We start from the raw sequence: 26,471 nt of genomic DNA, 5'->3' as shown, positions 1-26,471 counted from the left end.
GAAATTGTAAAAGGAATGATTGTCTCTTTGTACAGTATGAGAGAAAAGTGATAGAATGTATAAGAATTATAGGATTACATCATCATTCAGTATATAGGACGTAATGTGGTTAAATTCTTGTAAGATGTATTACAGAAGGATAGCTAGGGGTACAAATCACTATCTTTGTGAGAAAAATAAGAGTTGAGAAGTGAGCTCACCCAAGTGATATTGGTTGTCTTATTTAATGCTACTTTAATTAGCATTATGTAACTGCTGCTTGAGTGTGGGAAGATATGAATTGGTGGATCATAGAATTTTAAGATTTGTACCTATTTAGTATCCTTTCCATGTTGTGTATCTGTGCATATTAGGCAATAAACAAGGCTATCACCTGCAGTCTTGCTAAATTCCCTGTGAAAATATAAAATAGTGGCAAAGTTTTTCTTTTCTAGACTTTTTTTGGTTCCTGATATGCTCTTTTACTTCATGAAGTTAAGTACAGTATTACAATTCCGTGTTATATTTTTTCTAAAATGGTGTATGCTGGCTTTGTACAATTATTTTAGATTTACTCTCATATCTTATTTTTTACAGGAGAATCTGAGGTAACTGTAGATGAAAGCTTGTTCCAAGATTTAGATGACTTAGATTTAGAAGATGATGACGAGGATGCTGATGAAGATTACGTACCAGGAATGGAAGAGGACATTTCAGACTAGTTACACATTTATTTATTTCATTTCTATCATTTTTATATATTATTGATGACTCCTACATCTGTTAATAACCTGTGACTTGCTTAATAGGTTGTATTACATTTGACTTGAACATTGATATGTAAACCTCGGCTCTATTTTATGCCTATTTTGTAATAGTTTTTTGGATTTTAGTGAAGTACTAGCAATATGCGAGAAATATTTAGCAAAAGGTAAGGAGGTGTATGTTGCGTTTATGGATCTGGAGAAAGCGTATGATAGAGTTGATAGGGAAGCAATGTGGAATGTGATGAGGTTATATGGAGTTGGTGGAAGGTTGTTGCAAGCAGTGAAAAGTTTCTACAAAGGTAGTAAAGCATGTGTTAGGATAGGAAATGAAGTGAGTGATTGGTTTCTGGTGAGAGTGGGGCTGAGACAGGGATGTGTGATGTCGCCGTGGTTGTTTAACTTGTATGTTGATGGAGTGGTGAGAGAGGTGAATGCTCGAGTGCTTGAACGAGGATTAAAATTGGTAGACGAGAATGACCATGAATGGGAGGTAAATCAGTTGTTGTTTGCGGATGATACTGTACTGGTTGCAGACACAGAAGAGAAGCTTGGCCGATTAGTGACAGAATTTGGAAGAGTGTGTGAGAGAAGGAAGTTGAGAGTTAATGTGGGTAAGAGTAAGGTTATGAGATGTACGAGAAGGGAAGGTGGTGCAAGGTTGAATGTCATATTGAATGGAGAGTTACTTGAGGAGGTGGATCAGTTTAAGTACTTGGGGTCTGTTGTTGCAGCAAATGGTGGAGTGGAAGCAGATGTACGTCAGAGAGTGAATGAAGGTTGCAAAGTGTTGGGGGCAGTTAAGGGAGTAGTAAAAAACAGAGGGTTGGGCATGAATGTAAAGAGAGTTCTATATGAGAAAGTGATTGTACCAACTGTGATGTATGGATCAGAGTTGTGGGGAATGAAAGTGATGGAGAGACAGAAATTGAATGTGTTTGAGATGAAGTGTCTAAGGAGTATGACTGGTGTATCTCGAGTAGATAGGGTTAGGAACGAAGTGGTGAGAGTGAGAACGGGTGTAAGAAATGAGTTAGCAGCTAGAGTGGATATGAATGTGTTGAGGTGATTTGGCCATGTTGAGAGAATGGAAAATGGCTGTCTGCTAAAGAAGGTGATGAATGCAAGAGTTGATGGGAGAAGTACAAGAGGAAAGCAAAGGTTTGGGTGGATGGATGGAGTGAAGGAAGCTCTGGGTGATAGGAGGATAGATGTGAGAGAGGCAAGAGAGCGTGCTAGAAATAGGAATGAATGGCGAGCAATTGTGACGCAGTTCCGGTAGGCCCTGCTGCTTCCTCCGATGCCTTAGATGACCGCGGAGGTAGCAGCAGTAGGGGATTCAGCATTATGAAGCTTCATCTGTGGTGAATAATGTGGGAGGGTGGGCTGTGGCACCCTAGCAGTACCAGCTGAACTCGGTTGAGTCCCTTGTTAAGCTGGGAGAAATGTAGAGAGTAGAGGTCCCCTTTTTTGTTTTTGTTTCATTTGTTGATGTCGGCTACCCCCCAAAATTGGGGGAAGTGCCTTGGTATATGTATGTATGTATTAGCAATATTTTTATAGGTCTGGAAATAGCAACTGGAAAATTAAGAAATTATGTTATGAAAACTCAACTACAGTCAAATATACATTGGTTTTTATGTGACTTTTTTTTACACAATAAAATATATGTTGAAGTACATAAGTTCAATGATATTAAGAGTAAATTTTCAGATTACGTTATTTTTATGTCACCGTAATAAGAACATTACCTGCGGTAGTTTTTGCCTCAGTATTAAAAAGGATCAACAAAATATTTGAATGACAAATTTGGAAGTACAGTAATTTGTATTTTTCTTAACCATGTAAACCTGAAGCTATACGTAGGGATATTACTTTCGGTGTAGCTGAAAGACGAGACAAGACTTTTAGCGAGGGATAACTACCAATTTCTTGGGGGACAGGTGCTTTCAGATCAATTTGAATAAATAGCTCCAGGTTTTGTATCTAGAAAAGTGCTAATTACTTCCAAATTTGTCATTTGTTCCATCACTATACAAACCCTCATTATCTATAGGGGTGACTTACCTCATAGGAGTTTGGAAGTCTGTACCAACTGGTTCTTGGCATTTGCCCGGGGATTCTTTCTTACAATATAGATCATAATCGGTAGGAATCCTTGCACCTTGCCAGAATATTGTGCTGCACACGACTAGTGGCCTCCGCAGGCTGTGTGACTGGTCTAAGAATGAGTTGTCCGAGTCATAGGAATCTTTGAGAATAGCATAGAAATTACTCAATCCCCCCTTGCTAGAGGTATTGTGGCTGCAGCAAGCATTATTTCTATACCAGTTACACAAGGGAAATGGTTCTTACCCACAGAATGGTGAGGTCAGCTGTGCTGAGGACCTTAATGTTGATTCCCCAAGAGAGGGGAAGGTGAAGGAAGAAAGGAAGCCAGTCATTCTACTCTTTCACCCCAGACTAATCCCGGGTAACCTTACTTTACTTTGATGGCTGCTTTTCTGGTCCCATACAGCAGGAGAACCCCACTCTCTACAGGACCTCCGCTGTCGTTTTACCTTGTTCGTTCAGAGTATTTATCGTTTCAGATCACGTATTATTCATTTACTGTTAAATCGTCACTGTTGTATGATTTCTTAAATAAGAAAGTCTTCAGTTTCCTCTTGAAAGCCATAATGTCTTTAATTATTCGAATGTTTCGTGGGAGCTTATTATAGAGTCTCGGGGCCGCATATTTAAAGGCTCTAGAGCTTAAAGTAGACATATACAGTGGTACCTCTACATACAAATTTAATCCGTTCCAGAACCAACTTCGGATGTAGAAAATGTTTGGATGTCGAAACTAATTTTCCCATAAGAATACATTGAAATAGGATTAATCCGTGGTCGAGCCCAAAAACCTATGATAACTTCTTAATAAACTACTACACATAATTTCCCTTGAGAATAATGCACACTAAATTAGATAATAGACATGAAAAAAAGATGAATTAGCAAAAGATGATAAATAAGAAATAGGTTTTTAGCGTCACTTTACCTTAGAAACTCCAGCGCAGGTGTTGTTGGTCTTGCTACACAGAGAGGAGTCGGACGGGCGGCGAGGAGGTAGAGAGGTTAACTACGATAAACGTACACTACCGTAACTTATTCTAACTTACACTAAGTGAACTTTAACATATCTTAGCTTATTTGTTTTTTTATTCTTATATTTTATATTTTTTTTACATTTTCTTTTTTTCTTTTTGATGATTAATTTTTTCACTCTCTACACTTTGCCGTTTTCTTTGTTTCACTTTCTTTCGCTTCACTCTTTTCCGTTTTCTTTGAATCACTTACATCCTCTTCATCACGAGTTCGCTTTGTACTTTTTTTAAAGAAATTATCGATAGATAGTTGCTTGGTACGGCTTTTCAGAATGTTTCGAAAGTGAGTTAGGCAAACATCATCGAACTGCGCAACTACACGACAAACCTGCAATTTTTTTGGGTGGTATTTGTCGATGAAGTCGACCATGTCTTGATATTTTCCTAACACCTCTTTTATATGCGCCGAACCTAACACATGTTCTACCTCCTCGATCCCTTCCTTGTCATCACTCATGTGCTCAGACATAGCATGGAGTTCCTTGAGCTCCTCTGTGGTAAGTTCGTCGTGATGTTCGGCGACGAGTTCCGTAACGTCATCTGCGTCGACCTCCAGACCCATGAACTTGCCAAGGGAGACGATTTCCTCTACGTCTTCCGCTGCACCCACCACGGGATCAGGTTCGGGGTCAGAACCTTCGAAATCTCTGGGAGAAACTGCATCAGGCCACAGCTTCTTCCAGGCAGAATTGAGGGTCCGTCGAGTTAATCCCACCCAAGCCTGATCTATGATCTTCAAGCAGTGCACGATGTTGAAGTGGCTCCTCCAAAATTCACGCTAAGTTAAGTTGGTGCTTTGTGTGACATTAAAGCACTGCTTAAATAAGTGCTTGGTGTACAGCTTCTTAAAATTAGAGATGACTTGCTGGTCCATGGGCTGGAGGATAGAGGTGGTATTCGATGGAAGATACAGCACCTTTATGAACTTAAATTTATCGAAGATATCATCTCCAAGTTCGGGGTGGGGGGGCAGGTGCATTGTCAAGGCATAGCAGGCACTTTAAAGGCAATTTCTGTTCATGAAGATACTTCTTCACAGAAGGGCCAAAAACTTGGTTAACCCATTGCACAAAGAACTGCCTAGTGACCCAGGCCTTCGAGTTGGATCGCCAGAAAACATGAAGCTGGTCCTTATCGACGTTGTGTGCCTTAAACGCCCTAGGGTTCTCGGAATGGTAAACCAGTAAGGGCTTGACTTTAAAGTCCCCGCTAGCGTTGGCACATAGGGCAAGAGTCAACCGATCCTTCATTGGCTTATGCCCAGGCAATTTCTTCTCTTCGGCGGTGATGTAGGTTCGACTGGGCATCTTCTTCCAAAACAGCCCGGTTTCATCACAATTAAACACTTGCTGCTCTACGTAGCCTTCTTCCAGCACGATCCTTTCAAATTTCTTGACAAAGTCAGCTGCAGCCTTTGTGTCCGCACTAGCAGCCCCTCCGTGGCGAACAACTGAATGAATCCCGGACCGTTTCTTAAATTTCTCAAACCAGCCACGAGATGCCTTAAAATCGTCTGAGGAAGGTTCAATTGAACTCTCCCCAGCATCACCCCCAGAGCTCTCCTCCTTCAAGTCCGTAAAGATGGCGTGCGCCTTCTCTCAGATGACGGTTTCGGTGATGGTGTCGCCAACAATCTCTCTGTCCTTGATCCAGACTAGCAGAAGTCATTCCATCTCTTCTATGATAGGGCTATGGCGTTTTGAAATAATGGTGATCCCCTTAGAAGGTTTCACTGCTTTAATAGCTTCCTTCTGTTTAAGGATTGTCGAGATCGTCGACATATTACGGCCATACTGTTTAGCAAGTTCACTCACGCGGACGCCACGCTCATGTTTTTCAATAATATCCTGCTTAATTTCTAAAGAAAGCATTTCCTTCTTCCTTTTCTCACCACTACCACTACCACTTGCAAAACTAAGCCTTTCAGGACCCGTACTTTACGTAAATTACCGTAAAAGGATGCACATAAAAAATCACGATTAAAACACAGTTACAGTGAGCCCTCGTTTATCGCGGTAGATAGGTTCCAGACACTACCGCGATAGGTGAAAATCCGCGAAGTAGGGACACCATATTTACGTATTTATTTAACATGTATATTCAGACTTTTAAAACCTTCCCTTGTACGTAGTACTGTTAACAAACTACCCTTTATTGTACAGAACACTTAATGCATGTACTACAGTACCCTAAACTAAAACAGGCACAAATATTAGAGGCGATTTTATATCATGCGTTTCCTAAACACGCCAAAAAGCACGATTAAAAATGGCAACCAATGTTTTGTTTACGTTTATCTCTGATCATAATGAAGAAACAAACGCATTTACACATCTGTGTATAGGTTACTTTTTGCATCGATTATATTGATTATTCAGTACAGTATGTTGATTATGTTAATACCAATGTTTTACTTAATTTTTCTTAGGACTTCCAAATGAAAAGTTTTTCTTTATGAGGGCGGCGTCATAAAGTACGCTCAGTAAACAAACGAAGGCATTTAACGCGCATGATGAAAGTGATAAATAATGATATTACAGTAAAAGCTTTTAGAAAATATGTTATTACAAATATTATTTACCGTATCTATATAAATCATACAGTACATACGTAGCAAAGCAGGAAAACAATTTACGAGAGAGAGAGAGAGAGAGAGAGAGAGAGAGAGAGAGAGAGAGAGAGAGAGAGTTGTTTTACGTACGTACAGTAAATGTAAATTTTAAACAAAAAATATAATAGGTTATAACATGTATATTCAGACTTTTAAAACCTTCCCTTTAACCTAATGCATATTAAACTAAAACAGGCACAAATATTAAAATGTTAGAATATTAAAGTAAAACATGTATAGAAAAAATAAAGATTGTTACTGTACTCACCACGAAAGAAGTTGAAGAAAAACTTGAATGGTGATGGCGATGAATTTGCTGCACAGTAGAAATGATGATGATGAAGCTGATGATGTCTTCTACTGTGCAGCCAATGATAGTATTTTACGTCTCTTCAGACGGAGTTGTCTTTTCCTGGGACACCTCTTCAACTTCTTCCTGGGACACTTCTTCAATTTCTTCCGAAGGCGTAGTAGCAGGAGGAACTGGCTCTTTTTTGCGAGGCTGGAAGAACATTGTGATCAGAAGTTGCTGCCGCTGCTTCTTTTTTCGCTCGAAGAGCATCCTGTAGGGAGTCATGCCGTCATCGATCTTGTTGCAGAATTGCATAGGACGAACGATATCCTCGTCCCACTCTTGCGACATTTCTTTCACCTCCTTCACATGGTTGCAGAACTTGGCAAGCCGTTCTAATGTTAAGCCCGTTTCTTCGACATTTTCTTGGGTCTCTTCCTGCGTTTCACTGTCTTCTTCATTGGCCGATTTCGTCAGGTCTTCTAGGTCTGCGTCAGTTAGCGGCTGGGAATGGCAGTCCAACAACTCGTGGACGTCTTCAGTCGTCATGTCGCCAAACCCGTCACCTCCAATTATCGCAGCCAACTGCACAGATTTGCGTATTGCAGAGTGTTGAATCTCAGACGGTGTAAATCCCTCGTCATCGTAAACAATCTGGGGCCACAACTTCTTCCAGCTCGCATTGACAGTAGCAGGTTTCATTTCTTGCAGTGCCTTCTGGATGTTCTGCAGGCACGTGGCTATTGTGTACTTCCGCCAGTACGCCTTCAAATTGAAAGTTTCATCTTCATCTTCTTGGGCAGCATCCACACACGTGACGAGGTCCGCCAAGGTATTCTTCGTGTAGAGGGCCTTGAACGCCCTGATAACCCCCTGGTCCATCGGTTAAATTAATGACGTGGTGTTGGGTGGCAGGAACTCAACCTGAATGCCCTCATGCGACAGATCAGTTGCGTGTCCACCAGCGTTATTCATAAGGAGAATGATCTTAAATGGCAAGCCCTTCTCTACGAGATATTTGCTGACTTGCGGGATAAAAAACTGGTGGAACCAGTTGGAGGTCAGCATCTTCGTAATCCATGCTTTTTGATTATGCATCCAGTACACGGGAAGGAGATTCTTATTTTTATTTTTCAAAACGCGAGGATTTTTCGACTTGTAAATAAGCCCCGGCTTTAGCAAAAATCCAGCAGCATTGCCACACATCACGAGGGTTACGCGATCTTTGAATGCTTTAAAGCCAGAGGCTTTGGCTTCTTCTTTAAACAGGAAAGTTCGCGACGGCATTCTCTTCCAAAACAAGCCGGTCTCATCCATATTAAACACTTGTTCCGGCTTGTATCCACCTTCAGCGATAATGTTCTTGAACGTCTCGTTCGCGTAAGTTTCAGCAGCGGTAGTGTCAGCGGAAGCAGCCTCGCCATGCAGGGAAACGCTTTTCAGGCCGAAGTGTTTCTGAAACTTCGCGAACCATCCTTTGCTGGCGGAAAAACGTTTCTGAGGCTGGGAATCAGTGGATGTCCCTGGTTGATGTTCATCTACATCATCATCTTCTTCAGCATGGTCGCCATCGTCGTCTTGAGGTTCCTTTGCCGCAAAATTATCATACAAGCCCAAAGCCTTGGTTCGGATGGTGTTCGTATCCAAGGCTATGTTCTTCTTCCGGCAGTCAGCAATCCAGACTGCTAAAGCACCTTCCATACGGACGATCGTTTTATTACGCATGGTAACGACTCGCTTCGCTGATCTGCTAAAGGTGATGGCAGCCGTCTTTCTAATGTTCGCCTCGTCCTTCTTGATGTAGCGAACGGTGGATTCTTTCACTCCAAAATGGCGGGCTGCGGCCGCGTAACTTCTGCCTTCTTTTAACATATCGAGAAGTGTCACCTTCTCAGCAATCGTCATCATCTTTCGGTGGCGTTTAGGCTCACTACCAGCCTTAGAAGCAGAACGCTTGGGAGCCATTGTACAGTAGGGGTTAAACAGAAAGTTCAACAAAAAGTTCAACTTAAAACAGTCACGCACAGCACAGATTAAAGTTCACAATAACGTAGCAGCATCTACCCGGCGAGAGAGCGGCAAACGAAGTGGCCGCGAAAAGATGCTGCGGGTTGGAGAAGCGGTCAAAACACCAATCACAGGCTAGATTTCAAAACTTGGGATCTGATTCGTCATCTATCAGCACTTGAACCAATCACAGTCTGTCTTACATGCTACGTAGTAGTTACCAATTCAAATACAAGGTACTACGTATACAGCTTTACGTACGCTATTTTACGCTTGTTTTGTTGTAGGATATGTACGCTTATTCGAGATGTGATTTTTGCAACAAAGAATATTATTGGATGCAGTACTACGTCCGTATACATACAAAAGATTCATGGAAAAGATGCACATCCATTACATTTGTAGTAGTAGCCAACAGCAGCCTTACACCATTCAAATACGGTATGACTGCATCTGATTTGCGTTTCATGTTCGATTTAATTTTACTACGTACTGTATACTGAATTATCGTATGATCACATTCTCTTTTCGTGTTTTATTTCTTTCTGTACTGAATTATATGTCATATGTAATACAATGAACCATCAGTAAGAGCAGATACAGTATTACTAATTACAGTATTAATGGAATTACTGTAACGAAATAAGTATTTGGGGTGGTGAATCCGCGATAGTCGAACCGCGAAGTAGCGAGGGCTCACTGTAATAGCAGAACGCACAGGGCACAACCGCAAGAAGCCGACGAGAACAGAGGACTGACCCAAGCCGTGCTAATTGAGGGTCCCTCCGAGGTCGAAGTGCTGCCTTCTATCGGCGGAAATAAAAAACACATCAGGCGCTATGAGCACCGACTACGCGTACGAGTATTGTTTACTTCGGGTGTCAAAAAAAAAATTCGGGTGTAGGGTAGGAACGTGTTCGAATTGTACTTCGCGTGTCGAAAAATTCGGATACAACCGGTACGACGAAAATTGCTTACTTCGTGTGTCGAAATAAAATTCGGGTGTAGAGTCAAAAATTTGCTCGAATTTTACTTCGGATGTAGATACGTTCGGATGTAGAGTTTCCACTGTATCTAGATTCCAACAGTTTGAAGCCATCTGGAATTATTCTCGTATCGACACGATTTATTGGCTGCGCAATATTTAGCAATTCTCTAAGTATTTTGGATGCCCAGTTCTGATAACTTGGTGGGTTATTGTACATATTTTAGATTCAATTCTTGCTTTAATCGGCAGCCAGTGTGAATCGATTAGTATAGGGGTGAACCTTTCTCTAGGTGGGACACCTTTTATCAGTCTTGCTCCTCTGTTTATTATGTTTTGTAATTTCCTAAATCGCACTTTTGGTAAATTATAGTAGATAGAGTTGCAGTAGTCAATCCTGGTAATAACACAGTTTATCACAAGTTTCTTTACAGAATTTTCGTCCCGGTACTTTTTTATAAACGCAATATTTCTTAGATGATAACCAGCAGTTTTTATTACATTATTTATTTGGGCATTTAGAGACAGGTTACTGTCAAGAAATACACCTAGATCTCGAACTTTACTAGATATCGGCACCGAGTCATTATTTATGTTCATTTGAAAATCACCCAAGTTTCTCACGCTGTTTCTCTTACCCACCACCATGAATTCAGTTTTGTTCTCATTTAATTTTAGTTGTTTAAATGTCATCCATTCTCCAACACTATCAAGGATTCAGTTTAGAGTTTCAGTAGTGTCATGTATATCATTTATGGAGAAGTAAAATTGTGTGTCATCTGCAAATAGTTTGAACTTCACGCCATGCCTTTGTAGCATTTTCGATAGACCAATATTATAGATGCAGAATAAGATTGGGCCAGGTACACTCCCTTGGGGTATCACTCGGTTTAAGGGTTCATATGATGAAGAAGAGTTTCCAATTTGTACACAGTAATTTCTACCAGCTAAGTAGTCTTTTAGTTATTCGAAGGCTTGATCTTCAACGCCGATGGACCATAGATCATTTAGTAGCAGTTCATGCACAACTATATCAAAAGCAGCACTGAGATCGAGCTGTATTAAGATACCACATTTATTTTCATCCATCATTTCTAGCATATCATTTACAACAGAGCAGATGGCTGTCTCCGTAGAGTATAGTTATCTGTAAGCAGATTGGTTGTCAGGCAAAGCTTCTATTACCTCTAGGTGACTGACTAGTTGTTCAAGAATTACATTTCTGGGCTCTGACCTGTGCCGCCCAGTGAAATGCTCCTTTTACATCATTTCTAAGGTAAAAACTGCTATGAATTTACCAGAGAAAAAATTGTATAGGAATGCTAGGTTGAACCCAGCTCGCTCACCTTAATAAGGTGTCGGTATAATACTGGGGCGTGATTAAATCACAACCAGAGGTCTTGCACCATTTAGATATCTCCTGTCAATATCCCCGAACAGCGAGGTGCCGTTCAACATCCTAGCTCTGAACGCTACTACGAACGATCCCACCCACGCCAGTGACATCACTCCTTTTTCATAGCACCAGCTTGATATGTTATCTTTTTTCCGGTGTGTGTTTTCCTTGGATTACCCAGGACTTATCTCAGGATGTCGGACCCTACCGTCACTCCACCTAAGTTAAGTACCAGATCTATGAGTTTTGAGATTTTGGAGGTGGCCTTGCCCTTATTTATTATTTTATCACAGTTTTAACTTCTCCGCGACCCCACATCGGGTCCTCGTGGCGGTCGGCCACCTCCTCTCTCTCTCTCTCTCGTCGTCCTTAACGTTTTACAATGAGTCTTCTATACTGATTGTTCCTCGTTTTGAACTTTTCTGGGTATCCACGGTTCACATCCCGTGTTATTTTATGTTATGGTATTCTGTTATTACGATAACAGTTGTTTACGATATTACGGTATCGTAATTTCATGTTAGGTTGGCATGCCTGGTAGCTTTCGAGTGTTACTAGTTTTACAGTGAGCCCTCGTTTATCGCGGTAGATTTGTTCCAGACCTGACCGCGATAGGTGAAAATCCGCGAAGTAGTGACACCATATTTACGTATTTATTTAACATGTATGTTCAGACTTTAAAAACCTTCCCTTGTACGTAGTACTGTTAACAAACTACCCTTTAATGTACAGAACACTTAATGCATGTACTACAGTACCCTAAACTAAAACAGGTACAAATATTAAAGGCGATTTTATATCATGCGTTTCCTAAACACGCCAAAAAGCACGATAAAAAATGGCAACCAAACGCATTTACACATCTGTGTATAGGTTAGTTTTTGCATCGATTATATTGATTATTCAGTACAGTATGTTGATTTTGTTATTACCAATGTTTTACTTAATTTTTCTTAGGACTTCCAAATGAAATGTTTTTCTTTATGACGCCGCCTGAAACGACGGCGTCATAAAGTATGCTCAGTAAACAAACGAAGGCATTTAACGCGCATGATGAAAGTAATAAATAATGATATTACAGTAAAAGCTTTTAGAAAATATGTTATTACAAATATTATTTACCGTATCTATAAAATCATACACACGTAGCAAAGCAGGAAAACAATTTACGAGAGAGAGAGAGAGAGAGAGAGTGTTGTTTTACGTACGTAAATGTAAATATTAAACAAAAAAAATAGCCCCATTTCATATAAAATAGGTTATTACAAATATTTTACTTTATCATATTACAGCAGTCTGTATAATACTGTAAAGTTCAGTACAGTATGTTGTTGTTATAGTCGTGGCGATGAGATTCTCACGAAACAAAAACACGGCATTCAATTACAACAGCTGATTCTCTCTCTCTCTCTCTCTCTCTCTCTCTCTCTCTCTCTCTCTCTCTCTCTTCGTGTTATACAATACTTACATATAGATGAAGAAACTAAAATTAGTTTTCTTAGTGTCAATTAAATACGAAACGAAAAAATTATGCCGAGTTTACATCCATTTCAATCGTTGCTAAAAATACGGCATACGATTTCATCAGCAAACCACTATTTTTTGGGAAACATCATTTTATTCTAGAAAATTGCTACTCTTTAAATAGTTAATTGCACATTAAGAAAGCGTGTACTTTTGTTTTTAAATTTCGGGTGTGTTTTAAAAATCGAGAGTATTGTTGACTTCTTTTTGTTTTACTTTTGGCTGTGATTAGATCAGCTGACGTCTAGCTGCCGCTCTTGAGAGTGTACGAATACACTAACAAAGTATTGTTTATACCATTTCTTAACTTATTCAAACCGTCTACAGTATACAGTTGATATTACATAAGCACCAATGTGTTATAACCTATCAAATTTTTTTGTTTATTACATTTAAATCAACACACACACACACACACACACACACACTCTCTCTCTCTACCTCTCTCTCTACCTCTCTCTCTCTCTCTCTCTCTCTCTCTACCTCTACCTACCTCTACCTCTCTCTACCTCTCTCTCTCTCTACCTCTCTCTCTCTCTCTCTACCTCTCTCTCTCTCTACCTCTCTCTCTCTGTGGGCTACTTTTCACTACCTCCCATTCCTTACCTCTCTCTATCTCGCTAACAAATGATATCTTTGTTGCTCCTCAAAGTTTCATTTATATTGAAAATCAATCATGATTCAATTTTCCTTACTTTCTCCAATCTCGCACCATCGGTCACATCGCGGTATTTTCGAAATTTCCGGAAAATCCGCGATATATGTATATACATGCGTTATGAAAAAAATCCGCGATGGTCGAACCGGGAAGTAGCGAGGGATCACTGTACTTCGTTTTACGTTCCGCACGTCACGGACGTTCATAACGATCTTATTAGCATTCGTTTTATTACTAGTATTAATTAGTTCGAAGGGACTTTCACGAGGCAGTTCTTTGTTTTATGTTTTTTGTTGGCACTTCACCGACTTTGTGTTATGTTGGTAGCCCTGCCTAGCTCCACGCGCTGTTAGGCTTGGTCTTCCCCTGCCTCTCTGTTCGTCCCTCCTTACTATCTTACGATTGATATTATTATTATTATTATCCAGCATGCCTTCCTCTTTTATTTACCTATTAGTTATATTATTATATTGTTTATCCTAGTCTTTCCGTGTGATCATTCCAGTCGTGGGTCTTTGTTCAGGTTGGTACACCTGTCCTCTGCTCCACTTGTTAGCCTCCCTCTCCCCATCCGCCCGGCACCCCCACCCCAGGGTTGCCTTCCCTCTCTCTCTCTCTCATGTCGAGTCAGCGGTTTTGCGTTACGTTCTCCCCCCCCGGGGCCTTCGCTTAACTCCGTACTTGGCGGTTCCCGATCGTATTTGAGGCTTATTATTATACATTATTTTTGCAGTTTTCCCCCCTACCCTGCCATAGCCGTTTCTTTCCGCCGACTCGATTGGCCATCAGTCGGCGGGAGGCATTCTGCTCTGTCTATGGTATCATGTTGTGTTTATATTACATATTTTTCACATTCATTCCTGCTACATCCTCCCGGTCCCGCACCTCACGGACCCATCATAGATCCCTCCACCCCTCCCTCCTTCTATGGTGTTCCGCACTTCACGGACTCCATGTGTTATTATTTCATTACGGGATCCCCGGACGTAGCTTTCACTTTATTCCCTGGTCGAGTTAATTAATCCTGTGTGCCGTCGACGGGTTTGACCCTCGACTCCCCCCCCCCCTGTCCGCCTTCTCCGGTGTATTTTCATGAGCCCTGGGCTCTCTCGGTTGTCTCTCCGGAGCTAACGTTACTTGTAACCATTTGGATTAATCTCATCTATATATATTCACATGTATATATATATATATATATACTCCCTGTTCTCGACCCCCCCCCTTGAATACGATCACGATTACGGATTGACTTATTCTTATCTATATTACAGTCGTAGTATATCTTTTCACCACGATAATGGTATAATTTAAGCCCCCGGGCCCCTCTTGCTTATCTATAAGATACTCATGTATCTTTTATTCTACAGACAGTACGCTGTGCGATGACGGCATGTTCGGCGGTCCTCCACCAACCCTGCGGCCACGATGTGTGTCGTTCACATACCTACTGTGCTGTCCTGGTAGATGATTTGATTGTTTGGCATCTGGACAATTGTGTAGTTTGCTAAAAAATGACCTCCACTTTAACATCTGACTCGGTGAGTGGAATTACTTTTAGCAATAATACAGACTTGGTAAGTGGAGTTACAATTAATTACAATTAATTAATTTTAAGGACACTGTTCTTTGGACTCCTCGCATGCCCTTCGATAGCTTCGTGTCTCCGAAGCCCCTGATCTTTTTCCTTTTTCTTCGGCATGATTTTCCTTACCCTTGCTAATAGTCTGTTCTCTTTCAGAGCTTCCAACTTAAAAAGAATACGGCTCAGGCGACCCTCAAAATCTGGATTGGCGGGTTCGCCCGTAATGTGAAGGCCAAACAGCCTTATATCCTCTCTGAGGAATGGTGCTCTCGCCTTTACCCGCACGCAAAGACTTCGGCTGCGGTCCCCAAAGAGTTGGCGAATCCTATCATTGAAAATATTGAATCCCTACTATTGGCCCCGGATCAAGAGGAGACAGGCGGGACGTTAACAGAGGACGTCGCTATCCTCAATTTAGACGTACAGCCCATGGCTCTGGATGAACCCGACACAGGTAGGGACATAGGTGAGTCAGGTGGGTCCCGGGCTAAGATTCCTCTCCTTAGCCCGACTTATTCTTCTTCTGACCAATCTTCCTTTCAAGGATTCCCGGGGACTCCCGGGGCTGATCTTAAGCCCTGGCCTGTTGCCCCTAAGGTTAAGGGGACCGTCCGCGGTGGTATTTTGGCATACCAACTTGAAAAATTCAAAAATCGTTTTATTGTCTCTCTGTATAGAGAAACATATCGTACATGCTCTCCAGAAGTTTCAACCCATTATTTTTACAAATAACGAAGATATAGAGGTTTTTAAATGATGACGTCATCCTTACTGTGTCGTCTGCATGACTTAGTTTGACAAAATCGTCTTTGTGTGAAATTTTGCATATATATAGCGATTTTTCACTTATATTTCGATCTATCGTACGTCTGGCAGAAATGGAAGGCATTGGTAGAGTGTAGATGAACGAAGTCTACTCCTACAATAACAGAAGCCAAAGTGGCCAAAGATGTATAGAAGTTATAATGTATGCCTATGTTTACTTGAAGTTCGTATGTACATTGTGTTTCCACAACGCCTTCGGGAACATTATAGCAAGGCCAATGTTACCTAAGGTTGTAGAAAGAACAAATAGTCAAGCATTTTTCCAAACAATGAAAATAGCGGTCTTTAAATGATGACGTCATCCTTATGGCGTCGTCTGCCTGACTGAGTTTGACAGGTGCGCAGTTTCTCTCTCTCTCTCTCTCTCTCTCCCTCTCTCGAATTATTTACCACTGCCATTTATACAAATACTTTTATTCTCTCTCTCTCTCTCTCTCTCTCTCTCTCTCTCTCTCGAATTATTTAAAACTCCCATTTATACAAATACTATAATAACAATGTTCAACTCTCTCTCTCTCTCTCTCTCTCTCTCTCTCTCATGTTTCGAAATCTCGTACCTCTGGCAGAAATGAAAGGCATTGGTAGAGGGTAGGTGAATGAAAACTACCACCTACGAACACATCACAAAGTTTCCAAAGACATATAGAAATTATAATGCATGTGTTTATTTACTTGAAGTTTGTATGTTGATTGTGCTTTCACAACGTCCTCTGGAATATTATAGCAACGCCAATGTTACATAAGGTGATAGAAAGAACAAAAAGTAAGTGGAGAACAAGAAAACAGAAGCCAAAGATGCCAAAGATGTATAGAAGTTATAATGTATGCGTTTGTTTACTTGAAGTTCGTATGTACATTGTGTTTCCACAACGCCCTTGGGAACATTATAGCAAGGCCAATGTTACCTAAGGTTGTAGAAAGAACAAATAGTCAATCATTTTTCCAAACAATGAAAATAGCGGTCTTTAAATGATGACGTCATCCTTATGGCGTCGTCTGCCTGACTGAGTTGACAGATGCGTAGTTCTCTCTCTCTCTCTCTCTCTCTCTCTCTCTCTCTCGAATTATATACCACTGCTATTTATACAAATACTTGTATCTCTCTCTCTCTCTCTCTCTCTCTCTCTCTCTATCATCTTATTTTATAATAAGATGAATCTCTTTTTCATTTGTATGTATACCCTTGTAAAAAATACTTCTCTCTCTCTCTCTCTCTCTCTCTCTCTCTCTCTCTCTGTACATCCCTTTATAAGATAATAGAATGAATCTCTTTTTCATTTGTTCGTATACCCTTGTAAAATATACTTATTCTCTCTCTCTCTCTCTCTCTCTCTCTCTCTCTCTCTCTTGAATTATATACCCCTGCTATTTATACAAATACTTGTATTCTCTCTCTCTCTCTCTCTCTCTCTCTCTCTCCAATTATTAAAAACTCCCATTTATACAAATACTATAATAATGTTCAACTCTCTCTCTCTCTCTCTCTCTCTCTCTCTCTCTCAATTTGAACTGTCATCTATATCAGCCAAAGGCTCTCTCTCTCTCTCTCTCTCTCTCTCTCTCTCTCATGTTTCGAAATCTCGTACCTCTGGCAGAAATGAAAGGCATTGGTAGAGGTTAGGTGAATGAAAACTACCTGTTACGAAAAAATCACAAAGTTTCCAAAGACATATAGAAATTATAATGCATGTGTTTATTTACTTGAAGTTCGTATGTTGATTGTGCTTTCACAACGTCCTCTGGAATTTTATAGCAATGCCAATGTTACATAAGGTGATAGAAAGAACAAAAAGTAAGTGGAGAACAAGAAAAAAGAACCAAGAAAGAGGTAAACATGGATAAGAGTACAAAGCTGAAACCTGCTAACTAAAACACTGGCAACAATTAGAGATCGCTGGCAACTCATAACATAGGAATAGTAAACTGAGGGTTCAAATACCTCCTTTAGGGTGAATTTATGTAGGAATGAACAATAAAAGTTATCATAATAATATTATCTTGATTTCTTTTAGAAAAGAAGCGAAAGCTTGCTGCAAATCTTTGGGAGCTCATAACTCAAAAACATACTTATTCCCACTTAGGTACATTTTTCTCACTTATTTGTTGTTCGATATTAGAGAAAAAGATATCGTTGAAAAGAAGAATAAAAATTCCACAATTCTGTCAGACAAAATTTTGATTTTCGTTTTACATTTTTTTTCACGATTATTTTCCGTCTAGACGAGGAAAAAAAATAAAAATTCATTAAAAAAAACAGAAAGGAAAATCAAAATTCTGTCTGACAGAATTGTTCGGTTGTTAGAGTAGTTTTTGTGGTATAAGTTTCAATACAATTGGTATTATAGTAGTGGGGAAAAATGTACCTAAATATTTTTTTTAAATCATGATTTTTGCTCATAAATCCAAAAGTTTTTGATCAAATGACTTGAAATTTTTATATGATGGCGGACATGGCGGACGGTCCCCTTAAGGCTCACTGCAGGCCTTTACACAAGACCCACAAGTCTTCGAAACCATCATCATTGAAGTCAAAATCTTCTTCCACTAGAGTCTCTAAAGGCTCAGTTGCTGTGCCCTCGACCTCTCAGGAAGTAGTCTTCATTCCGGCACTCGTTCCCCCCCCCCGGCGGAATCATTTACCCCAAAGGAATTTTCGGAGAAGATGTTCTCTCGTTTTGAGACAATGTTGCAAGAGAGGATGACTAATGTGGAGACCATGGTTCAGGGACTCATGCATTCGGGGCTGCCACCACAGCAGCAATATCCCATCCCCGACGCCTCTAAGCTCCCACCTTTCAACAAAAACAACCCTTGGCGGTTAGCGTTACATGCCCCCCTCTCGGATGGCATGTTATCCATAGAAGGTTTCGGAACTCGGCCTCTCGAGGACTACGAGTTCTACCGCCGGGTCTTGAATTTCCCTTCCCCGGCTACGCCCGCCTAACAGAGGAGGCTCTGATCCGCCTGGATAAGGTCCCGAAAGAGACCGTGATCTTCCCTAAAGAACAGGCACAGTCTGTCTTGGTCCGCATCTTCAATGAGTGGGACTGTATGAATACAATGATCCCAGCCTACAAGAGCTCGTACACTATGTTTGTGGTCGACGAGCAGACCCAGACTCCATGCGCGACCAAGATTATGGAGATTGCCTATCAGGCTACCAAGGAGGAGAAGCCCTTACCTCAACTCAGAGAGACGGACTTGACTTCCCTTCTTTTCCCGGGAGATAATGAATGTTGGCAGAACGCCCCATCTACCTTCTAGGTGGGTAAACTGAGCCCGGACTGTGCTTCGACGCAGTTCAGTGAACGCCTTCCTAAACTTCCAGAGTCCCTGATTAAATTTGAGTTTGACACCAGGTGTAGGCTCGGTAGGTCGATTAATTCGGTTACTCTTTCCGAATTAACCGTTGCCACTTACGACGAGGAACCTCTCTTTAAGGTCCTCACCAAATCCCTTTTACAGACCTTATTGACTGACGCCTATGATTTTCATAATGCCAGGTTCCGTTGCCGACAACATGTACTGTCTGAGGCTACGATTAGACACGAACCTAATAGGCTCATCAAAGCCCCAGTCTGGGGTCCGGATCTCTTCCCGGAGGACCTAGTTAATTTGGTTCTCAGCGAGGCAGCTAGAGCCAACCAAAGCCTCAAGGTTAGGTGGGGCCTAGTCCCTAAGAGAAAGTATGAGCTGGCTAGTACCCCAATCCGAGGTAGGAAGAGGTTGAGGCCCTTCCACTCCTAGCAATTTAGACAATCTTCAAGTGGTACAACCGGTCCCGGTTCAGTCTATTCCTCAAGGTTCCCAGCCTTCTACCTCAAAGGGCCAACAACAACAACAGTACGTGTTGGTCCCTCAAGCTCAAGTCGCCTCGACTTCGTTCACCACCTCCCCCGCCTTTAACCCCACGTATGAATCTCAGGGTTCTTTCCATGGCTACCAGCGCCACAGGGGCTCCAGAGGTGCCTTTCGTAACCGAGGTGGCGGAAGGGGTTCCCACCGAGGCAAGTCTTTCCGCGGAGGCAGGGGCGGAAAATCATCCTCCAACCATTGAGAACTTGCAGGTAGGAGGGAGACTATACAAATTTCGGGACCATTGGAAGTTCAGCAATTGGGCTTCCAGCATAATTTCAAAAGGTCTGGGGTGGAGCTGGATACAGGGACCCCATCCACCGAACAGTTTCTACCAGCTCCCAACTGAAGAGCTACGTTCATTCACGAAGGATCTGTTGCAAAAGAACGCAATCCAAAGCATACATTGCTTAAGATTTCAAGGTCGCTTATTCAGCGTGCCAAAGAAAGGCTCAGACAAACGAAGAGTAATCCTGGACCTGTCTCGTCTAAACTCCTTCATTCGTTGCGACAAATTCCACATGCTTACCGTCTCGCAGGTGCGGACCTTACTTCCCCGTGGGGCCGTCGCCACCTCCATAGATCTTACAGATGCCTACTATCACGTTCCAATAGCAAGGCATTTTCGTCCTTTTTTGGGCTTCAAGCTAGGCGAACAAGCCTATGCATTCAAGGTGATGCCATTCGGGCTCAACATAGCGCCCAGAATCTTCACCAAATTAGCGGAGACAGTAATTCAGGAACTTCAAACTCAGGGGATACAAATAGTGGCTTATCTCGACGATTGGCTGATCTGGTCGGACAATGTCTGGAACTGCCACATAGCAACGAACAAGGTCCTCTCCTTTCTTCGACAATTAGAATTTCAGGTCAACCTCGAGAAATCCCGCCTGGTCCCGGAGACCAAGTTTCAATGGCTAGGGCTACAATGGGACCTAAGTTCTCATACGTTGTGCCTCCCAAAAACCAAAAGGAAGGAAATAGCGAAGAATACGAAACAGTTTCTCAGGGACAAGTTGACGTCCAGGAGGAACCAGGAGAGGATCCTGGGTTCCTTACAGTTCGCCTCTGTGACAGACATCGTCCTAAGGTCCAAACTAAAGGACATAAACAGAGTGTGGCGCTCCAGAGGCACCAAAAAACGTCGAGACAGGCGAGCTCGTCTTCCCCCAATCCTGAGAAAAAGTCTGCAGCCTTGGACGAAGATCAAGAATCTTTCCAAGTCGGTTCCCTTGCAACATCCGGCCCCGGGACTCGTCGTTCATACAGACGCCTCCTTAACAGGGTGGGGAGGTTACTCCCAACACAAGAAAGTCCAAGGGTTATGGTCACCGATCTTTCAACAAATGCACATCAACGTCCTAGAGGCCATGGCAGTCTTCCTCACTTTAAAATGTCTCAGCCCAGCCAGGAATCTCCATATCAGACTGGTCCTCGACAGTGCAGTCATAGTCCACTGATTCAACAGAGGCGGCTCCAGATCAGCCCACATAAACCACGTCATGTTGACGATTTTCTCCATGGCGGCATCGCACAAGTGGCATCTATCAGCAGTCCATCTAGCGGGAGTCCAGAATGTGGTGGCAGACGCACTTTCCTGGACGACTCCACTGGAGTCGGAATGGTCACTAGACAATCGGTCCTTCCAGTGGATATTATCTCAAGTCCCGGGTCTCCAGGTGGACCTGTTTGTGACGGAGTCCAATCGCAAACTAGATTGTAACACTTGGAAAACGATTTATCTGTTTCCTCCGATAAATCTCCTGCTGAAAGTTTTGCACAAACTCAGATCTTTCAAAGGTCGAGTGGCTCTGGTAGCCCCCAACTGGCCCAAGAGCAACTGGTTCCCCTTGTTACTAGAGCTAGGCCTCCGCCCCCGGAGGATTTCCAATCCTGTACTAACACAAGTAGTACAAACTCGCAATGTGTTAGCCTCAAGGATTCTGAATGCCCTAACTTTATGGACTTCATGAAGTTCGCAGCTCAACAAGGTGCAAACATCGATCCTCTGAATACCCTATTCCTGGAATCTGACAAAAGAGAATCCACCCTCCGTCAATATGACTCAGCTGTCAAGAAACTAGCAAAGTTTTTGAAAGATTCCCAAGTTGAGGAAATGACAATGAACCTAACTGTGACATTCTTCAGAACTCTCTTTGAATCGGGCCTGGCAGCCAATACCATTACTACGATCAAGTCGGCCTTGAAAAAGATCTTCCATGTCGGCTTTGACATTGATCTGACGGATTCATATTTCTCATCCATTCCGAGAGCCTGTGCCAGATTAAAATCTTCAACTCGCCCTAGCGCAGTTTCCTGGTTTTTGAACGATGTTCTAAAGCTAGCCTCTGACACCTTGAATGAATCCTGTAACTATATGGCATTATTAAGAAAGACACTTTTTCTTTTGAGCCTCGCCTCTGGCTCCAGAATCTCAGAATTGTCAGCCTTATCTAGAGACCCAGGTCATATAGAGTTTCTCTCTTCGGGTGAGGTCCTTCTCTCCCCTAACAAAGTTTTCCTGGCTAAAAATGAGAACCCCCAAATCAGGTGGTCTCCCTGGAAGATTGTTCCACTTCCTCGGGATCCATCCCTGTGTCCAGTTACCACCACTTAAGTAGAACTCCCACCACAACCACAGGGCCTTTATTTATTAGAGAACATGGAGGAACTATTACCCTTAAGGGATTCAGACAACAAATTCTTTATTTTATTAAACAAGCTAATCCTGAATCATTCCCACATGTCCATGATACTCGAGCTGTGGCTACTTCAATTAACTTTTTCCACCACATGAAATTTGATGAGCTCTCAAAATATACGGGTTGGAAGTCCCCTAAAGTTTTCAAGCGCCACTACCTAAAACCTTTAGAAGCTCTTAAATTTGCCACAGTAGCAGCAGGGAATGTAGTTCCTCCTGAAGGTACTGAGTCCTAATCACAACGTTTTGCTCTATCCTCTTTCCCTCCTGCCTGGCTTACTTATTGTTCCTACCTGGTTTTGTTTGTCCTTCACCATACACCCTTATGGTGTATTATTTTATGATATATGCCCTCTCTCGGATGGCATGTTATCCATAGAAGGTTTCGGAACTCGGCCTCTCGAGGACTACGAGTTCTACCGCCGGGTCTTGAATTTCCCTTCCCCGGCTACGCCCGCCTAACAGAGAAGGCTCTGATCCGCCTGGATAAGGTCCCGAAAGAGACCGTGATCTTCCCTAAAGAACAGGCACAGTCTGTCTTGGTCCGCATCTTCAATGAGTGGGACTGTATGAATACAATGATCCCAGCCTACAAGAGCTCGTACACTATGTTTGTGGTCGACGAGCAGACCCAGACTCCATGCGCGACCAAGATTATGGAGATTGCCTATCAGGCTACCAAGGAGGAGAAGCCCTTACCTCAACTCAGAGAGACGGACTTGACTTCCCTTCTTTTCCCGGGAGATAATGAATGTTGGCAGAACGCCCCATCTACCTTCTAGGTGGGCAAACTGAGCCCGGACTGTGCTTCGACGCAGTTCAGTGAACGCCTTCCTAAACTTCCAGAGTCCCTGATTAAATTTGAGTTTGACACCAGGTGTAGGCTCGGTAGGTCGATTAATTCGGTTACTCTTTCCGAATTAACCGTTGCCACTTACGACGAGGAACCTCTCTTTAAGGTCCTCACCAAATCCCTTTTACAGACCTTATTGACTGACGCCTATGATTTTCATAATGCCAGGTTCCGTTGCCGACAACATGTACTGTCTGAGGCTACGATTAGACACGAACCTAATAGGCTCATCAAAGCCCCAGTCTGGGGTCCGGATCTCTTCCCGGAGGACCTAGTTAATTTGGTTCTCAGCGAGGCAGCTAGAGCCAACCAAAGCCTCAAGGTTAGGTGGGGCCTAGTCCCTAAGAGAAAGTATGAGCTGGCTAGTACCCCAATCCGAGGTAGGAAGAGGTTGAGGCCCTTCCACTCCTAGCAATTTAGACAATCTTCAAGTGGTACAACCGGTCCCGGTTCAGTCTATTCCTCAAGGTTCCCAGCCTTCTACCTCAAAGGGCCAACAACAACAACAGTACGTGTTGGTCCCTCAAGCTCAAGTCGCCTCGACTTCGTTCACCACCTCCCCCGCCTTTAACCCCACGTATGAATCTCAGGGTTCTTTCCATGGCTACCAGCGCCACAGGGGCTCCAGAGGTGCCTTTCGTAACCGAGGTGGCGGAAGGGGTTCCCACCGAGGCAAGTCTTTCCGCGGAGGCAGGGGCGGAAAATCATCCTCCAACCATTGAGAACTTGCAGGTAGGAGGGAGACTATACAAATTTCGGGACCATTGGAAGTTCAGCAATTGGGCTTCCAGCATAATTTCAAAAGGTCTGGGGTGGAGCTGGATACAGGGACCCCATCCACCGAACAGTTTCTACCAGCTCCCAACTGAAGAGCTACGTTCATTCACGAAGGATCTGTTGCAAAAGAACGCAATCCAAAGCATACATTGCTTAAGATTTCAAGGTCGCTTATTCAGCGTGCCAAAGAAAGGCTCAGACAAACGAAGAGTAATCCTGGACCTGTCTCGTCTAAACTCCTTCATTCGTTGCGACAAATTCCACATGCTTACCGTCTCGCAGGTGCGGACCTTACTTCCCCGTGGGGCCTTCGCCACCTCCATAGATCTTACAGATGCCTACTATCACGTTCCAATAGCAAGGCATTTTCGTCCTTTTTTGGGCTTCAAGCTAGGCGAACAAGCCTATGCATTCAAGGTGATGCCATTCGGGCTCAACATAGCGCCCAGAATCTTCACCAAATTAGCGGAGACAGTAATTCAGGAACTTCAAACTCAGGGGATACAAATAGTGGCTTATCTCGACGATTGGCTGATCTGGTCGGACAATGTCTGGAACTGCCACATAGCAACGAACAAGGTCCTCTCCTTTCTTCGACAATTAGAATTTCAGGTCAACCTCGAGAAATCCCGCCTGGTCCCGGAGACCAAGTTTCAATGGCTAGGGCTACAATGGGACCTAAGTTCTCATACGTTGTGCCTCCCAAAAACCAAAAGGAAGGAAATAGCGAAGAATACGAAACAGTTTCTCAGGGACAAGTTGACGTCCAGGAGGAACCAGGAGAGGATCCTGGGTTCCTTACAGTTCGCCTCTGTGACAGACATCGTCCTAAGGTCCAAACTAAAGGACATAAACAGAGTGTGGCGCTCCAGAGGCACCAAAAAACGTCGAGACAGGCGAGCTCGTCTTCCCCCAATCCTGAGAAAAAGTCTGCAGCCTTGGACGAAGATCAAGAATCTTTCCAAGTCGGTTCCCTTGCAACATCCGGCCCCGGGACTCGTCGTTCATACAGACGCCTCCTTAACAGGGTGGGGAGGTTACTCCCAACACAAGAAAGTCCAAGGGTTATGGTCACCGATCTTTCAACAAATGCACATCAACGTCCTAGAGGCCATGGCAGTCTTCCTCACTTTAAAATGTCTCAGCCCAGTCAGGAATCTCCATATCAGACTGGTCCTCGACAGTGCAGTCATAGTCCACTGATTCAACAGAGGCGGCTCCAGATCAGCCCACATAAACCACGTCATGTTGACGATTTTCTCCATGGCGGCATCGCACAAGTGGCATCTATCAGCAGTCCATCTAGCGGGAGTCCAGAATGTGGTGGCAGACGCACTTTCCTGGACGACTCCACTGGAGTCGGAATGGTCACTAGACAATCGGTCCTTCCAGTGGATATTATCTCAAGTCCCGGGTCTCCAGGTGGACCTGTTTGTGACGGAGTCCAATCGCAAACTAGATTGTAACACTTGGAAAACGATTTATCTGTTTCCTCCGATAAATCTCCTGCAGAAAGTTTTGCACAAACTCAGATCTTTCAAAGGTCGAGTGGCTCTGGTAGCCCCCAACTGGCCCAAGAGCAACTGGTTCCCCTTGTTACTAGAGCTAGGCCTCCGCCCCCGGAGGATTTCCAATCCTGTACTAACACAAGTAGTACAAACTCGCAATGTGTTAGCCTCAAGGATTCTGAATGCCCTAACTTTATGGACTTCATGAAGTTCGCAGCTCAACAAGGTGCAAACATCGATCCTCTGAATACCCTATTCCTGGAATCTGACAAAAGAGAATCCACCCTCCGTCAATATGACTCAGCTGTCAAGAAACTAGCAAAGTTTTTGAAAGATTCCCAAGTTGAGGAAATGACAATGAACCTAACTGTGACATTCTTCAGAACTCTCTTTGAATCGGGCCTGGCAGCCAATACCATTACTACGATCAAGTCGGCCTTGAAAAAGATCTTCCATGTCGGCTTTGACATTGATCTGACGGATTCATATTTCTCATCCATTCCGAGAGCCTGTGCCAGATTAAAATCTTCAACTCGCCCTAGCGCAGTTTCCTGGTTTTTGAACGATGTTCTAAAGCTAGCCTCTGACACCTTGAATGAATCCTGTAACTATATGGCATTATTAAGAAAGACACTTTTTCTTTTGAGCCTCGCCTCTGGCTCCAGAATCTCAGAATTGTCAGCCTTATCTAGAGACCCAGGTCATATAGAGTTTCTCTCTTCGGGTGAGGTCCTTCTCTCCCCTAACAAAGTTTTCCTGGCTAAAAATGAGAACCCCCAAATCAGGTGGTCTCCCTGGAAGATTGTTCCACTTCCTCGGGATCCATCCCTGTGTCCAGTTACCACCACTTAAGTAGAACTCCCACCACAACCACAGGGCCTTTATTTATTAGAGAACATGGAGGAACTATTACCCTTAAGGGATTCAGACAACAAATTCTTTATTTTATTAAACAAGCTAATCCTGAATCATTCCCACATGTCCATGATACTCGAGCTGTGGCTACTT

General features: G+C 42.9%; 1 protein-coding gene across 1 annotated transcript in view; it reads left to right on the top strand.

The window, feature by feature from the left end:
• LOC137645747 (RWD domain-containing protein 1) overlaps window positions 1-2,157 on the top strand; it is a 384,609-nt gene extending 382,452 nt beyond the window's left edge. Inside the window, exon 5 of the mRNA XM_068378647.1 lies at window positions 577-2,157. Coding sequence (XP_068234748.1) covers window positions 577-701 — 125 coding nt within the window. The 3' untranslated portion in view covers window positions 702-2,157. The remainder of the gene's footprint in view (window positions 1-576) is intronic.
• Window positions 2,158-26,471: the final 24,314 nt, after the last annotated feature.

The sequence above is a fragment of the Palaemon carinicauda genome, chromosome 8 (genome assembly GCF_036898095.1).
Source record: "Palaemon carinicauda isolate YSFRI2023 chromosome 8, ASM3689809v2, whole genome shotgun sequence".
Classification (NCBI taxonomy): Eukaryota; Metazoa; Arthropoda; class Malacostraca; order Decapoda; family Palaemonidae; genus Palaemon; species Palaemon carinicauda.
The sequence above is the reverse complement of the archived record's forward strand: the minus strand, read 5'-3'. Positions and strand labels throughout refer to the sequence as shown.